Below are 18,480 nucleotides of genomic sequence, written 5' to 3'. Positions count from 1 at the left end.
TGCTATAACTAGTACTCAAATAGTATTTTACACTTTGCGTTTCTGTGTGGGAGCAAAATGTGGAAATCTTTACTTAATATAAGCTAAATTGATCTTCTGTATATAAAGATAATTGAAAGTGAATCTTGATGTGAAGGGGAAAGGGAGAGGGAGTGGGAGAGGGGAGCATTGTGGGTGGGAGGGAAGTTATGGGGGGGAGGAAGCTATTGTAATCCATAAGCTGTACTTTGGAAATTTATGCTCATTAAATAAATAAATAAATAAACAAAGATTTGAAAAAGGGCGGCCTAACCACAAACTGTCGTTGCCATGACGACGGGACCCTGGGGGGGTCAGAATGTGGGCGGGGCTAGCCTCTAGAAACTGTATATAAAGGTACCCTCAGCCGCTGTAAACCAGAGGTTGCTCAGCCTCCCTCTCCCCAGTCTGTAGTGCCTAGTGCCGGCGGGGAGAAGCTCCTGGTCCATAGTGCCTAGTGCCCGCAAGAGTAGGCTTGAGCGATCTCTCCTCCTAGTCGCCTAGAGTAACAATAAAGTGTGTTTAGCTTGAAAAAAAATATATATATATGTGTTCTTAAAGGTGAATAGTGTCTGCTAGGCAGTACACAGTTGGTCCTTGTTTATATTTTAATTCATTTAACCATTGTATGGCTTTTTGATTGGAGAATTTAATTCATGTCCATTCGAGGTGATTTTTGATAGGTGGCAACTTACTATAGCTGGTTTGTTAATTGTTCTCTGGCTGTATCATGGAACCTTTGTTCTTTATTTCCTCTCTTGCTGAATTCCATTGTGATTAGATGAATTTCTTCAGTATGATGTGTTGATCCTGCCTTTCGTTTATCTACTTAACTGCTTTGCTTTTTAGTTACCATGAGGCTTACATAAAACATCTTACAGTTAAAGCAGGCTATTTTAAGCTGACAACTTCAGTTGCATTCTTAAAAATCCAGTATTTTACTGCATTGGTACCCCAAATTTTCTCGTTTGTTGCCATGATTTATATCATTTTATGTTGAATATCCCTTAAGAAATTGTTGTAGCTATTATTTTAATAAGTTTTTCAAATTTCATGTTAAAGATGTTATTTTGTCACTAAAATCACTGTTAGAGTATTCTGAATTTAGCTGTTTATTTTTATCATGGAATTTTGTAGCTTTATAGGCTTTTTCGTTACTAGTTAGCATTCTTGCCCTAATACTAGTGTTCCCATGGAAGTCCTTGCTTGTGGATTTCTTCTCTTTCCAGGGAAATTTTTTTTTTGACAGGCAGATTTAGACAGTGAGAGAGAGAGAGAGAGAGAGAGAGAGAGAGAGAGAGAAAGGTCTTGCTTTCCGTTGGTTCACCCCCGCAAATGGCCGCTACAGCTGGTGCACTGCACCAATCCGAAGCCAGGAGCCTCCTGGTCTCCCATGGGGTGCAGGGCCCAAGGACTTGGGCTATCCTCCACTGCCCTCCCGGGCCACAGCAGAGAGCTGGACTGGAAGAGGAGCACCAGGACAGAATCCGGCGCCCCAACCGGGACTAGAACCAGGGTGCCGGTGCTGCAGGCATAAGATTAGCCAAGTGAGCCGTGGCGCCGGCCCAGGAAACTTTAAAAATTTGCTGACAAATGGAATTAAAAGATAAGTTTATTTCAGTGAAAAATATTGAAGAAAGACTCTTTGTATTTGCTGTCAGTTTCTTCAGTGTTTGAGGTAGCCATTTGCTCCATTGTGCCACTTATCTGAGAGATCTGGGATGATTTGTTATAATTATTCTCTTGTTCTGGTTTTTTTTTTTTTTAACCTATTAGGTCAGAATGGTGATTCTAAGCTTGTTACATGCCAGCCCTGAAACTGGAAATCTCTGGTAATGTTTTTATTTCAATTACTGATATGTTTTTACTCAAAAGTTTCTTTTTGTTTCCTTTGAAAAATTCTGTGCCTGTAAATATTCTTTCTTTGTTGACATATTTTTCTCATGCTTCCTTTTAGTTTTTGAACATGTTTGAAGTACTTGATTTAGAAGGTTTGCCTAGTAAGTCTAATGCTTGATTCCTCAGGACAATTTGTATTTGCATTTTTCCCATGTGTATGGATTGTGGATTTTTTTGTGTGTCTTTCCACTATGTGTATGGTTGTGTGTGTATACAATTTAAAACTGGGCATTTTATCTAAAATATATTGTGGCAACTCTAGAAATCACATTCTACTCTTCCCCCAAACACACATACAGACACGCGCGCGCACACACACACACACACACACTCCAACTCAGGGTTGGTTGTTTCCAGATTTTTTTTTATATCAATTTATTTTATTTTTATCATTTATATTTATTATTAAATTGTTTATTTTTATTTATTTATATTATTTATCTCAATTTATTTCACAAAATTTGTATTCTTTGTCCTGCATAGCCACAAAGTATTTCTTCTTTTGGCTTAATGGTCACCTAAAGATTGAAAAAAGCTTTTCCTAAACACCTGTAACCGGTAAATCTCCCAGTCTTTGCTGAGGGATTCTGTGTTCTTCGAAAACTTAGTCAAGCACTTTACTACTCTATCTCAGCTTTTACTTCCTGCTAGCTCAAAGCCTCAGAATTTGCCAATGTTAGGCTTAGTACCTATTCAGGAGGTCTCTCTTGACTGTATGCATGTCATAGAAACATGCAAGATATTTCAGATTTATAGGAATATGCCCAGCTCAGCTTTTCAGAACCAGTTAAGTACCATTCATTTGTCAGCTTTTCATTTTCTAAAGTTTATATTTATTTTTGTTTATTTGAATGGCAGAGAGAGACAACAGACAGAGAGACAGACCAAGATCAACCATTTGCTGATTCATTCCCCATATGCCCACAACAGTGAAGCCTGAGCCAGGCTGAATCCGGTAGCCCAGAACTCAGTCCAAGTCTTCTTTGGGGGTGGAAGGGACCCAACTACTTGAGTCATCACCCACTGCCTCACAGGGTGCACATTAGCAAGAAGCTGGAATCAAGAGCAAAGCTGGCACTCAGTCCCAGACACTATGATATGCAATACAGGTGTCTCAAGCTGTTTAACTGCTTTGCCAAATGCTCACCCTCAGCTTTTAATTTCAGTGATTTTATTTGGCCAATATTTTGCCACAACTTTTTTTTTTTTTTTTCAGAAGACAATTTTATCCCAACGGGAGTTTCTCAAACAGAACACAGAGAAGTGAGGCAGCAGTTATTAAAATACACTCTCACCAATGATTTGACTTCCGAATACAGCAGGGAGCAGGGAAGCATGGGGCGGGTGCCCATCAAAGACAGGGCCAGAGTCAGACCCACCTGCCCCCGCTGCCCTGCTGGGCCAGGGGCTGTGGACAAAGGTCTCCCTCTTCCTCCAAGTTCACACCTCCACCCCGTATCTCCCAGCATCCTCTGCAGACGTGCAGAGGTGATGCCCCAGCACTCCTCCTCCTGCAAGATCCGGGTCCCCCCCCTCCACCTGAGGCCCCAGTGTGTGGGCTGGGTCTGCACCTCCCAGAGGGCCCCGGCTGGGGGTTCTGCAGCAGTGGGAAGTGACCTGAGCAGGCCATGGCAGGTAAGCTGGAGCCCTTGGGCAAGCCCAGGGGCCGGAGACAAAAGGCAGCTGCAGGTAGAACAGCCAGGGAGCCCTCAGAACAAGAATAAGGCCCCCCCCACTGTGCACTCTCACCCCGTCAGGGAGTCAGGGCCACCAGGCCCTCCCGTGGGGACAGTGGGAGCTGCCAGAGCAGTGTGGTAGGCTCAGGAGGATGTGGCCACACTGGCTCAAAACTCGCAGATGACACTGTCCAGCGACGAGGGGACTGAACCCCAGGGGTGCAGGCTGAGCGCAGTGGGGCATGACGAGGCGGCTTGGAATGTGGCACTGGCACGAGGGCACCTGGTTTCCGCGGTCACAGTGGCCTCCTCGGGGGCAGGGGCCAGCTTGGACCAAGCCTGCCCCTGACCACAGGCGGGTGATGGGAGCACTCCAACTGCTGGGCCCACGGAAGGGCCCATGTGCTCAGGCACCCGCAGTCCTGCGTTCCGAGACGGCGGCACCTGCTGCTTCCACCTGGGTGTTCAAGTCAAACTCCGAGCCAAGGCAGCGCGCCCGCCTCGGGCCAGCGAATCACCTGTGCGGGTCTTCCAGCGGAACACACCCCACGCGCCAGGACGCCGGGACGCCGGGACACGACTCACACCCCCAAGAGCGTATCTGCATCAAGTGTCAGCTGGGCGGCCCTGGCACAGGCAGGTGAACAGCGCAGGCGATGCCCCGCGTCCTTGGGCCCGAGTGCTGGCCCGCTGCCAGGCTCCAGGCCCGGCGCTGGGCCGCCCTCTCCTGCGGCAGCTTCCCCAGGTGCTGACTGCCCACCGGCCCTGTCACGGGAGGCTCCCACCCCCACCCCGCTTCCTGGAGAGTTAGTATCGTTAATGCACAAATAAAACCCAGACATACCAGGATCAAACAAGAGCTGGCTCTGCACTTCCGGGGTGGCTGGGATCAGCCCTTCAGTACCCACAGGAGCCACTCAGTTTATGGTTTCATTTGCCCAAAAATACACCGTCAGGGGCCTCAGATTCTTTCGAAAAATCACCAGACATACGAATGCGAACGTCCCCACCCCTCCACCACCCCGTGGGTCCTTCCAGAAATTCCAGAATAAAAATGGCCAGGTTGCCCCACCTGGGGCCTCTCCCGTCCGGGCTGCGGTCCTGATGTGATGACGGTGACGGCCCAGCGCGGCCGCGCATGCTGCGTCACATGATTGCACAGCAGGAGTTCTGCTTCCGGGCAGTCTTGTAGAAGGCCTTAGACTGTGTTCCCAGCACTTCCGACTTGGACACCAGGTCATCCAGCTTCTCCCCTCGCTCTAACAGAGACTCCATGGTGTTGTGCAGAATGATTTTGGTCTCGTCTAGTTCCGCTTGTACCTTAGTCATGGGGTCTGCTTCTCGAGGGTTCTGGTATCTGCTGAGGTGACCGTCCAGTGCCGTGTACTGTATTGTGGCAGGGGACCCCACCGGCCACTCTATCCTGTCGACCTGCTTGGAGAACTCGTCCAGTACCTTCTCTAGCAGGGTGAAGGCGACCCGGGACGGGTACTCACTGTCAGCAATGACCACACCCGCGAGACTGTCATTCCGGACATAGACATGGCACAGGTACTCTTGCTCTTTGACGGAAGCTCTGCTGCCTTTGGCCGAGCGCTCCACAATCAGCTGACTTGTGAAGGTCATGAACTCCTGGACGCTGGCCCTCTGGAAGAAGCTGAAGGAGGACACGTCGTACGCGGCTTTGAGCAGCACCACCTTGGCCTCGCCTTTGTAGAGGACGCTGAGGCTGTACAGCTTCATGGCGCCGCGCCCCGGCGCCCCCCGCCTGGCCGCGGGGCCGGCTCGCAGGGAGCAGCGCGGCCGCCTCCGGGGCTCCCCACCGCCGCCCGCCGGCCTCCCGGCCTCCCCGCGCCCAGCTGCTGACCAAGCCGCCGGAGCTTCCTTGCCACAACTTTTATCCAGCATCTGTTTCCTACCATTGTCTCTGATTATCTTGGACAGATTCTTCTGGTGAAAAGGTTGTTCACACTGGACAAGCTGAGTCAGGTCACATATAGACAACCATATAAGTGAAATTATATAAGATTTGAAAGACCCAGAAGTCATTTCAAATAATGACAATTCTTTGGGAATTGAGCTCCAACCCTATTTTGCTCCCGTCAATTGCTTCTAGACTGCTGGTGTTACTTTGTCTTGGCATTCAAAAGTACCCCACATCTGGCAAGGGACTGATAGGAATAGCACAGATTAAATTGCTGCGATGATCAGTGTTCTTAGCCAGATTCCTACTTTTCTTAAACATGAGAGTACTTCAAAACATTTGTTGGAAAATGGAATTAAAAGTTTATGGGTGGGGCCAGCGCTATGGCACAGTGGGTTAATGCCCTGGCCTGAAGCGCCGGCATCTCTTATGGGCACCAGTTCTAGTCCTGGCTACTCCTCTTCTGATCCAGCTCTCTGCTATGGCCTGGGAAAGCAGTAGAAGATGGCCCAAGTCCTTGGGCCCCTGCACCCATGTGGGAGACCTGGAAGAAGCTCCCGGCTCCTGGCCTCGGATCGGCGCAACTCAGAGTCTCATAACTGGACATCAAAATATGTAATTAAGAAAAGTGTTTTTAACTGAAACACTTGTTGCAATGAACAAGCCTTTTTTAGATAATGTAACTTCCTTCAAGGAATAAGAAAGATATTATGTATTAGAAAGTCTTGGTTAAATTCATATTTTCAAAGATGTTAGGGAAACCCAATTAATTTTTTTTCTTTTGAGGTTAAAGTTATATACTATCATAAAGTTAAACCTAACAAAATTAGATCTTCCATCAATAAAGGATTGCTTTATTATGACCTGATTAACCTTGCCTATATTAAGTTACTTTATACACAACATACTCTATTTATCGAATCCCAGAATTACAAAGAAATATGTCTAAATAAAATTTCATATAACTGAAATTTATCAATTACTGTTTCATCAACATTTAGATAACTGACACTACACACTAAAAAGAGAAAGATGGTTCTATGAACATGAAAAGTGCAAAGAATTATTCCTCCTATAAATTATACGAAAAGAATCTGAAATGAAATGTACAATACTACAAGTTTGAATTACAATAGTTTTAGAATTTTGGGAGAGTAATGGATAGCAAGATACTGATAGTTTTCTGGTACTAGTGATTTGTACAGTTTCAAATTCTTCTCAGACTTCTGAAAGGAGCAATTAACTACTACGTGCCAACAATATGGACTGTTTGCATGACTCATCTCCTGTTGTTATTGTTTTAGATAATTTCCTGCTTGTCATCCTGTCTTCTCTGCTGATCATTCCCTACATGACCTATTTCTTCTCATCCTGTGTGCTCTGGGCCTTATGGCTTAGTTACTATTAGTTAACTTTGAGCTTATCTCTGTATCAATACAAGTCAATATAAGTATAATGATCTCATTCAGTATTCAGAGCAGAAAACCAAACATTTCCTCACTGGAGTTAGGAGTTTTTATTAGGTTCTTGAGTAATAGGGGGTTCTATCTGAGATAAAGATGTGGAGTGTTGCATTAAAGAGACTAAAGTAGATGAAGAATCAGTGGTAACTACTGGAACCCAATGAGTTCTCTCTCAGTAAAGAACTCGGGAAATTTACTTTATGGTCACCCTTCTCTGGAAGCCTCTGCACATGCTTTTGGGTATTATTTGGAATAATATATAAATTTTAAATATTATTTGAAATAATACATAAATTTTGCTAATAGATAAATTAAATTATATTTGTTATAGATACATCCTCAGTGTAGAATGTTTATGCTGTTTGGATAGACATACTATGTAATCCATTCTTCACTCAAAAAAAACATTAAAATAAAAGATGGTAGCTTTTCAGACTTGTCGCTCCCCCTCTTCGCGGAGGAACAACACAGGACCCTGCCTAGGCTTCATATCCGAGTCACGGCACCATTATGTCGCTCCCCCTCTTCGTGGAGGAACGACACTAAACCCTGCCTAGGCTTCCTATCCAAGTCACGGCACCATTATGTCGCTCCCCCTCTTCGTGGAGGAACGACACTAAACCCTGCCTAGGCTTCATATCCGAGTCATGGCACCATTATGTCGCTCCCCGTCTTCGTGGAGGAACGACACAGGACCCTGCGCTGTTCTTTTGTCTGCTCAGCCCTCCCCGGGTTTGCTGCTGGTTCTTCCCGGGTTGGCTACCGTCCCTCCACCTCCGTGGAAGGGTGGTTCCCCCTGCCACATTCCCCACTTCCGCGGGGGAACGGCACACCGCCGGCCGGCTCTCTCGGGGGCTGCACAGGTGTTCCTTCAGATAGATGTTCCTGGTGCATGTTGTCTCTCTCCTCCTTTATAGTCCTCTTCCACCAATCCCAACTCTGCTACCCACACGCCGAGTACGCTGCTCTCCTCCAATCAGGAGCAGGTCCTGCTGTTTATTGGTTGAACTGGAGGCAGCTGTGTAGAAGCTGTTTCCTCCCTTCTCAGCGCCATATTGTGGGAGAGCAGATGCATAGAATAAGTCTTAATTCCAGTAACTTAGTCTAGTCCAAGTTGCTCCCAGTTGCTCCCCACAAGACTTCTCTAATTTGGAACAGCAGAAAATTCTGAAGTATTTGTTTTTACATAAGGCATTTACAAATTTCAAAGGCATACCATTCCTATAACTGGAATAATAGTGTCACAAAATTCAGGTAATCAAGAAATTTGCCTTTAGGAAATATTTATTATAATTAATGTACCAGATATTTACTTGTGTGTTGCTACTTCTAAATTGCTATACATTGAAAAAAAACTGGGCTGGCGCTTTGGTGTAGTGGGTAAAGCTGCTGTCTACAGTGCCAGCATCCCATATGGGCTCTGGTTCGAGTCCCAGATGCTCCACTTCTGATCCAGCTCTCTGTTATGGCCTGGGAAAGCAGTAGAAGATGGTCCAAGTCCTTGGGCCCCTGAACCCGTGTGGGAGACCCAGAGGAAGCTCCTGGCTCCTGGCTTTGGATCTGCGAAGTTCCGGCCATTGCAGCATCTTGGAAGTGAAACAGTGGATAGAAGCCCTCTCTCTTTCTCTCTGCCTCTTCTCTCTCTGTGTAACTCTGGCTTTCAAATAAATAAATAAAATAAATCCTTAAAAAGAAAGAAAATATCTGATGATTATTTTAAATGCATTCAGTCAACTACCTCTGACTCTTGTTGATCACATGGAATGTCTCAATTACCATGCTAGTCCCTAGAAATGTAGTTAAATAAAAGTAATCCCTTCACAGTCTTCTATGGACAGCTGGAGAAAATAGAATGTAAGCATTACTACTGAAACTCAGAAGATGGATATCTAACCCAGATATATAGAGAAATTAAGAATATTTTAGTCATAGGGAGCAGCATGTGAAAATCCCCATAAATCTAAGAGAGCATGGTGCCTTCAGGAACTGCAAGTAGTAAATATGATTGGAGCACAGATGAAGGGAAGAGTGATGGTGAAAGACAGAACGTTTACTTGAGTAAATTCAAAACCTAGAGGTACTATTTAAGAGATTATGAAGGCATGTTTTAGGACATTAAGGAGTAGGATTTTATTTCTGAGATTTATTTATGAAAAGCAGAGAGATGGGAAGAGAGGGAGGGAGGAAGGATAGAGAGAGAGAGAAAGAGAAAGAGAGAGGGAGAGAGGGAGAGAAAGATCTTCCATCCATTGGTTCACTCCCCATGTGGCCACAATGGCTGGGGCTAGGCCATGTCAAAGTCAAGAGCCTGGAACTCCATCAGCGTCCATGGGTTGTGGGGAGCAACTGGGAGCAACTTGGACTAGACTAAGTTACTGGAATTAAGACTTATTCTATGCATCTGCTCTCCCACAATATGGCGCTGAGAAGGGAGGAAACAGCTTCTACACAGCTGCCTCCAGTTCAACCAATAAACAGCAGGACCTGCTCCTGATTGGAGGAGAGCAGCGTACTCGGCGTGTGGGTAGCAGAGTTGGGATTGGTGGAAGAGGACTATAAAGGAGGAGAGAGCAACATGCACCAGGAACATCTATCTGAAGGAACATCTGAGCAGCCCCTGAGAGAGCCAGCCAGCGGTGTGCCGTTCCCCCGCGGAAGTGGGGAAAGTGGCAGGGGGAACCGCCCTTCCACGGAGGTGGAAGGGACGGTAGCCAACCCGGGAAGAACCAGCAGCAAACCCAAGGAGGGCTGAGCAGACAAAAGAACAGCGCAGGGTCCTGTGTCGTTCCTCCACGAAGACGGGGAGCGACATAATGGTGCCGTGACTCGGATAGGAAACCTAGGCAGGGTCTAGTGTCCTTCCTCCGCGAAGAGGGGGAGCAACATAATGGTGCCGTGACTCGGATATGAAGCCTAGGCAGGGTCCTGTGTCGTTCCTCCACGAAGAAGGGGAGCAACAATGGGTGGCTGTGAACCAAGCACTTGGGCCATTTTCCACTGCCTTCTCAGGAGCATTAGCAAGGAGCTGGATTAGAAGCAGAATAGTCAAGATTCAAACCAGCACTCTGATATGGATTGCTGGTGTTGCAAACAGTGGCTTAACCTATTGTTCCACAACACCAGCCTCAAGAGTAACAGTTTTATACTGATGTTGATTTAGAATTTTTTATTTTATAAAACTTAAATTAAATATTTATTAATATACTATGGATCAAATTGTGTTCAGTAGTTCACACACAGTACCTCTTATTTATTTTTTAATTCACCACTAGCCATAATATTCAACAAGTAAAAAGCAGGAAGCCCACAGTTCCACAAAAGTATAGTCAAGGGCTAAAAACAATAATCATATCACAAGATATTCATTTAATTCTTATACATTTTTATATTCTATACTAACTGCCACATATCAGAGAAAACATACAATATTTGTCTTTTTAGGACTGGCTTATTCACTAAGCATAATGGTTTTCAATTGCATCCATTTTGTTGAAAAAGACAGGATTTCATTCTTTTTTTTACAGCTGAGTAGTATTCCATCATGTATATATACCACAATTTCTTTATTCAGTCATCAGTTGATGACATCTGGGTTGATTTCATATTTTAGCTCTTGTGAATTGAACTACTGAGAATTATTTATTGAGAATAAACATGGGGATACAGGTAAGTTTTTCATATGCTGATTTCATTGGGGTACATTCCCAGGAGTGGGATGGCTGGGTCATATGGTAGATCTATTTTCAGATTTCTGAGGAATGGGAGTGGGCAATTAGCCTGTAGTTAAGATGCTCATATTCCACATTGGAATACCCAGGTTCAATTCCTGGTTCCAACTTGTATCTTCAGCTTCCTGGTGGATGGGAGATTCTCTCTCTCTCGCTCTTGCTCTCTCTCTCCTCTTTCAAATAAAGTAAAAAATAAATAATCTGTTTAAAAATAAACCTACTGATAACACAGATTATGATCATTAGAGTTTTCAGGGAAGACTTCTCAGAGGAAGTATTGGCTGAAATGAATCAAGTGGGAAACACTAAGGGCTAGTTATTCAAAGAAGGATGTTTTTGACACAGGAAGAGAAGCACAGGTAAATCCCAGAGATATAAAATAACAAGGCACAGAGAAGTGTATTATGGTAGCATGGATTGGTGAAGAAGATGGCAAAAAGCTAACGTGGGCTGCATGTGGGAGAGTTGTGGGGATTTGATAAATGGCTACATGGAAGGAATTGGCGCTTGTGTTGATGGGCAAAGCCTGTCTTCTCTTTTGGAGTACTGGATAGATGATGGACTCATGCCCAGGAACCGCATATGAGCAAATGGATAGATTTTAAGTGTAAGACACTGCATTTGTTTAGGGGTAAACTGGATTTAAGTTGCTCAAGTGGAGCTTTCCAGAGGACCTAGAATTTAAGAAATTTTCCCAGAGCAAAATTTCTTAAATTACTAAAACACTCCAAACCATCTTGATAGTACAAAAATATAAATTAACATGAATTTCAGGCCAGTACTTACTTTATCTATCAAAGGTTCTAGTAGTAGTGACACATTTTGGAAATGTTACCATGTTCTATGCAGTATGGTTTAAATAGTCCTATTTAAGCTGTGACTTCAGTGGCTCAGGTTTTCTCAGCTGCAATTTAGTATTTATATTTATGCTTACTTGTACATCAACCATTGGAATATAGAGAAGAAGGTGGCTGCTGATAAAAAGACAGTAAAATATTCATTTTTATTTATTCATTTTGTTAGAAATGCATTTTTAATAAACCCAGTAGAGTGGTAATAGGGTCTTGAACCTGAAATTTATTAGAGCAATTTTCAGAATAGACTAGAATGTAGAAGTTGCATGTACTCTATTTTACTTGTATTTTATTTATCATTTCCTTTAATGAGAAAGAAACAAAATCAAAATTTATGGAGTTGTTATACTAATGAGATAGCACTGTAATGATTGGGATCAAATCAGTAATGATGTCTTGTCTTTTTTCTTCACATTTATGTCTACTCCCTACAAAATAATTCTGTTAACATTGTAATTGCTAGAAATAGCTCATTATAAAACTTTATTTAGGCTCATAAATATATCACCCTAGAGAGTCTCCCTTTACAGATATTTTTGCAAAGAATATATAGGTAGCTAAATGTCATGGTTTAGTGAACTGGCAGTTACAGAGGTTAAAGTTCATACAAACAAATCCCAGTGACAAGTAAGCTTTGGAACTTCATGGATAACAGTGAATTTCACTAAAATTTTCTCTTCAAGTCTGTTTTTATTTTAATATATGCAATAGGGAAAATGACTGCTATTGTTTTTTTATAATTCTAAATCAAACCTTGTCAAATATTTCAGAATATACCCATCTTTCATTTGATGTGAAGTTATTCTTCAAGTAAGATACACTTAATAGAAGCAGACAGGAAATTGAAGCATTTTCTCAGAAATTTACACATGTGAACTTGTGGATTTGTGATAACTATGCATTCTGTGTTCTTGAAATAATAATTTCCATCAGTAATTGTCAATATTTAAGGCAACGGAGCAAGTAGAAATCTGAGAAAAGGCTGTTTTGAGAAAGCAAAATGAAGTCTGCTGATACCTATTTAACACATCTTTCGTGGCTAAGAAAAACTCATAGCAGGCAATTTGAAATAAAAGAAATCTCATTTCGTGCGATTGAATGCCCTCCACTGTTTTCTTGTGTTTAGTAAATGAACATGCCCACTGGTGTGGAACTTAATGAACTTATTAGCAGTCTCATATCTTTTATTTTGACAGGACTACAGGATACTCTGAGCTACAAATAATTCAAGCTGAAATTAGTGATAAAAGCATGTTTTTCAGAATTTCTCTCCTTTTTCATTTGCATTTTATTTAGTTCGTACATTCATTCATAAATTCTCTTACTTATTGACCAACTGCTATTGACCTCTGTGTTAGATACAAGTGCACAACAGGCCCTGTGGCAGTTAGTCACATAAATGAACAGGACACAGTCCCACTAACTGGAGCCCAGTCTAGTATTGGAGAAGCTTATTTAAATAAATACACAGTGTAATGAACCCTTTCACACATATCTAAACAAATATACACAGGAACAAGGAAGACAGAGTAATTAGCTTCACGGAAAAGTAGAGAAAGAGTAGCAAAGGAAGGCTGTTTGTCTTCAGTGCAGTGTAATGTGTTTGCACTCTCTCTTCCCATAGTTTGCTTGTCATCATACCAGCATTTGCAAGGATTTGGTGTCCTTATGCATTGCCAACTGCAGACCATGTTTCAGTCTGCACCTCCTTTACTTCTCCCTGTGGAGAATTATTTACCAGGAGGAAATGTCACTCAATTATCTTGTTCTATGAGAAAAATGTGTTTTCTTCCTTTAATTTTGAGACTTTGATAGGTCTGTCTCATCTTTAATTGTGAGTTTATTGTGGTATTATATTTTAGGTCATATTTTCTTCCAGAATTATTTCCCTCTTTATTAATATAGAAGGTGATGGAATATTCATTCGTTCTAGAAATTTTCAACCATATTTGCTATTCTTTCAGAGTCAGGAGTTTTCTACCAAGTGAATGTACCCATGTAGATTGCCACTGGCAGACACAATAATTCTTGTGGGATATCAAACCAGACAGCATATTCATCTGGTTTCACTTATTCTATTACTCTGAAGGCGTTCTTTCTCTTTCTTTTTTAAGGTTTGTTTATTTTCATTTACTGAAAGAGTATGGGAGAGTTGGGGGGAGAGACAGAGACAGACAGAGGTCTTCCAATGCTAGTTCACTCCCAAAGTGGCTCCAACAGCCAGGGCTGGCCAGGCCGAAGCCTGGAGTTAGGAGTTCTATCCAGGACTCACATGTAGGTGACAGGGTTCCCAGCACTTGAACTATCATCTGCTGCCTCCCAGGGTACACTAGCAGAAATGTTAGATCACAAGCAGAGTAGCCAGACCTTGAAGCTGCACTCTGATATGGGACTTGGGCATCCAAAGTGGCAAAAGTTATTTCAAATCAACAGTTACTTGAAAGGAAGCAAAAGCTTTTGACAAAATGTTTAATGCAGAGCTCTACGATGGAATCTAATTTCAAAAAGCACTCAAAAGATAGTTTTTCTTGAGTTGTTGTGAGCATTCATTTGGTAGCAAAACATGATCTGTTTTGTGACTATCTATTGTCTTTATTTAAATACCTAGAGTAAATACTTTTATATTTTATGACAGAAATATCAATCTTTTAGTTTATGGGGCACCGCTCCAGATGGTGATGGGAGTGGTGCTATGTGCAATGTATACCTTATTACATTTTTAAAAACTAAATTACATGAATTTCGAAGCACATCTAGATCTAAGAAATTGAAAGCATATAGTAGTATTTGTGCATCTAATGTGATATCTAATGTTTAGTACAAAAGTGTTTTTCAATATATAGTCATTAAATTACTTCCCCTGTGTATATTGAAACATATTAATTCTTCAAAATTCACCTTGAATATGTTACTGTAAAATCTTCACACACTTTCATCATTAATAGTCCTTTCCCCATGCTTAATACTCGATTGATGTATCTAAAATATTTCCAGTGTTGTATAGGAACTGTTACTTGTATTATGACTCTACAATAAGACTATTAATATTTCAAGAATTTCTCATCTTTCTGTATTTGTCTAGTGCCTAGTAGAGTGTCCTTCATGCCTGGACTCTCAGTAAATATTAAACAATTTTGTACTGAATGCTAAAAAATTCTAAAAATTCAGTTTAAAACTTGTTGTGTGGGACCAGCATTGTGGCATAATTGGTAAAGCTGCAGCCTACTATTTTGGCATCCCATATGGGTGCCTGTTAGAGTCCAGGCTGCTCCACTTCCAGACAATTTCCCTGCAAATGGCCTGGGCAAGCAGCAGAAGATACCCCAAGGGCTTGGGCCCCTGCACCCATGTGGGAGACCTGGAAGAAACTCCTGGCTGCTGGTTTCAGTCTGGCCAAGCAGTGGCTGTTGCAGCTATCTGGGGAGTGAACCAGTGGAAAAAAGATCTCTCTCTCTCATTCTACCTTTCAAATAAACAAAATAAATCTGTAAAAAAAAACTTAGTATTTGCCTAGAGTCCTTTAATAAAAATCAATAATCCTATTCAATCATGTTTTATTCTACAAAACGTGTTGTGTGTATAGAAAGCTGATATTAGACATGAGAGAGACCAAATGAATCCTAACTTGATTTCTTGCTATTCAGGATCTGACATTATAATCAACTAGCAATAAATTCACATACAACTTTATAAGATTATCATAAATTAATGTTTAAATGCTAAAAGAGTGCACACACATTAAATATTAAATGAATTCAAGAAAGGTATAGAATTAGGATAAAGCTTCTGAAACCCACATGAACCAGAGTTATGTAAAGGCCTCACTGGAAGGTGGGATACACTGAAAATGGACAAGAACTAAGGCAACTAGCTGAATGTAGGACCAAGTCTCAAAGAAAGACAAATGGCAACATCAATCATAGTGCCCAAATGGTATGGTGAACTCTGAATCTCCCTCAATATACATTCAATTAATTCAGTATGGTTGGTCAGCCACAGTTATAGGGTCTCTAGCTCAGACTACCTCCACTAAGTGTGGTCTATTGATTTTCATGTATTAAAGTCATTACTGAAAATTATTTGATTATAGCTTGACCAATGTAAGAAGTTCTGGGATTCTAGTACACAGTAGGGTGACTACGGAAAATGTTAATATACTGTGTATTTTTCTGTTAAAAAAGCCTAGAAGATAGAGTTTTTGATGTTTTCACCGTAAAAAAAAAATGTTAAATGTTAAAGGAGGTAGGCTGTATTTACCCCAATTGAACATTGCACATTGCATACATGTATTGAAATATCACATTATGCCACACAAATATATGTAATTTATATGTCTGTTAAAATATTTTGAATAAAATGTGAAAGATAAAATAATACTGATGCGAAAGTAAACACCTGAAATCCCCTTTTAAAATGCAAATATCTGGATTCCATTTTAGACCATTTGTATTAGGATCCTTGGGAAATTAGAGTTTTCTGGTAGTTGTGTTGCTTTATTGTTTATATATTAATTTTCTATTGTTGTATAATAAGTTGCCACTAAATTGGTGACTTCAAACAAGAGATATTTATTATCTGAAATTTTCCATAGGTCAGAAATCTGGTCATGGCATGGGAGATGCTAGGTGAGGCTGCTATCTCTTCTCAGGGTTCCTTTCCAAACACATTTGGGTTGTGGACAGCACTCAGTTGCTCACCACTGTATGACAGATTCTTCTTTTTTTGATGGTTATTGACTTAGGACCACTCTTAGGTCTTAGTGATGAGAATATTCAAAATCCTCTCATCTAGTTGTTTTGTCTTATATGACACATTATTGTTGGCTGTAATAACCATTGGTGTAATTGAACACCAGAACTTATTCCTTTTACCTAGCATGACTTCATAATCAGTCTCTATTCAATTCACCTCCTCTTTCGCTCATTGATCTCTGGTAACCACTGTTTTGCATTCTATTTCTATGACTTCAGCTCTTTCACTTATGGGTGAAATCAATTTGTCTTCCTGTGCCTGGCTTATTTTGCTTAACATTATGGTCTCCGGATCCATTCATGTTGATGCAAATGACAGTATTTAATCCTTTTATGGCTAAATAATTTTCCACTATGCATATATATCATATTTTCTTTTCATCCATATGATGAATGCCTCATTTGATTATATATATTGGGAAATGAGAATATTGCTGTAAATGTGCCCAATCTTGTCTGATTTCGTGAACTACACAAGATCAGGGCTGGTTAGTACTTGGGTGGGAGAATAATGCTGCAGTAAACATGTGAAAGAAGATATCTCTCTGATAGATATACTGACTTCATTTCCTTTGATGTAGCCCCAATTACGGGATTACTGTATCATACTGTATTCTTAAATTTTTGAGGAATTCCATATTTTACTAATTAACATTCTTACCAGTAGTATAGTAGAATTCTCCTTTATAGGATCGATTGTGTTTATAATTTCTTGTCTTTTGATTACAGTCATTCTAAGTAGGGTGAGATGATATCTCATTGTGGTTTTAATTTGCACTTCCCTAATGATTAATAATGTTGAGCATTTTTTGATGTATTTATTGTTTATTTGTGTATCTTTTGAGAAATATCTGTTGAGATCTACTGCCTATTTTAAACTGGATTATTTGTGGGTTTTTGCTGTTATTGCTGAGTGCTTCCTTTTGATTTTGAAGTAATTCTGTATTTGAGAAATCAAATTTTGGATTGTCATGTGTGTTGTAAATATATATTTTCCCAAATTAAAATTTTATGTTTTGCTTTGTTTTATGTTGTAGTTTGTGGTACATATTTATTTTACTTCTGTGTAGTTAACTATATGAATCTTTTTTGTCTTCTTGGTTTCTACTTTGTGTTTTGCTGTGCAAGTATTTTCTTGTTCCTAAAATTTATAAGAAAAAAAAAAAAAACTCATGCTTCATCCTAGCACTTTAACTCTGTTTTAAAGATATATCTTTAAGCAATGTGAGGAATTATTTATTAAATAATCTTTCTGTTTTTACTCTGTTTCTCTGTTTTGAAATGGAATCTTTTCAAATACTTAATACCTATATGCACCCATATACATAACTGGTCTTTTATATTCCATTGATTTTACCATCTATTAATGTGTTAATACTAATATAGAAAGGAGATCCAAAACATTAGTGGAAAAAAGTTCAAAAGTAAATTGAGTCCCAGAAGACTTTGAAATCCACTCATAGTGTTTTTTTTTTAATAATACACATTTGAGTCTTTTGAAGCCCTCTCATATTTAGTATAGTGTAGTGTTGCTTTTTTTTAAAGTATTTTTATTTATTTTTCGAAAGACAGAGTTACAGAAAAACAGAAAGAGAGACAAAGAGAAAGAGAATTTTCATCCACTAGTTCACTCCCCAAATAGCCTCAACAACCAGGACGGGCCAGGCCAAAGCCAGGAGCCAGGGGCTACTTCCGGGTCTCCCACTTGGGTGGCAGGGGCCCAGGGATATGCAAGAAGCTTCCATTGCCTTCCCAGGCACATTATCAGGGAGCTGGATCAAAAGTGGAGCAGATGAGACTCGAACCAGCACCCAATATGGGATGCCAGCGCTGCAGGCTGAGTCTTAACCCACGGTATCACAGCACTGGCTTCCGAGGATAGTACAGTTTTGCAATGTGTTTTAATATCTGGTAGTTCCAATTACCCTCATCTCCATTACTTTTCTTTTCCAGAATATTTCTGCCTATACTTATGTATTTTTCTCCACATGAAGGATAATTTTGGAAGTATGCAGAATATTAAGTGATGTATGCTATCAAATCTTCCTTCCAAGAACAAGGTACAGTATATCTGTTCTATTTATTTGTTTATTTTTAAATTTTAGAATAACATGTAATACTTGCACATTTTTGAGGGGTACAGTGCAGCTTTTCAACACATATACAT

General features: G+C 40.9%; 1 protein-coding gene across 1 annotated transcript; it reads right to left on the bottom strand.

The window, feature by feature from the left end:
- Nucleotides 1-4,442: 4,442 nt before the first annotated feature.
- Nucleotides 4,443-5,477, bottom strand: LOC100348853 (synaptobrevin homolog YKT6). Its single transcript, XM_002720150.4, has one exon. It carries the CDS (start codon nucleotides 5,334-5,336, stop codon nucleotides 4,740-4,742), a length of 597 nt encoding a protein of 198 aa, XP_002720196.1. The 5' UTR covers nucleotides 5,337-5,477; the 3' UTR covers nucleotides 4,443-4,739.
- Nucleotides 5,478-18,480: the final 13,003 nt, after the last annotated feature.

This window comes from Oryctolagus cuniculus, chromosome X (genome assembly GCF_964237555.1).
Source record: "Oryctolagus cuniculus chromosome X, mOryCun1.1, whole genome shotgun sequence".
NCBI classification, from domain to species: domain Eukaryota; kingdom Metazoa; phylum Chordata; class Mammalia; order Lagomorpha; family Leporidae; genus Oryctolagus; species Oryctolagus cuniculus.
This window is presented reverse-complemented; position numbering and strand designations above follow the sequence as displayed.

What these genes read in the sequence shown, in the direction of transcription:
- LOC100348853 (XM_002720150.4), bottom strand. Translation starts at nt 5,336, where the DNA reads ATGAAGCTGTACAGCCTCAGCGTCCTCTACAAAGGCGAGGCCAAGGTG.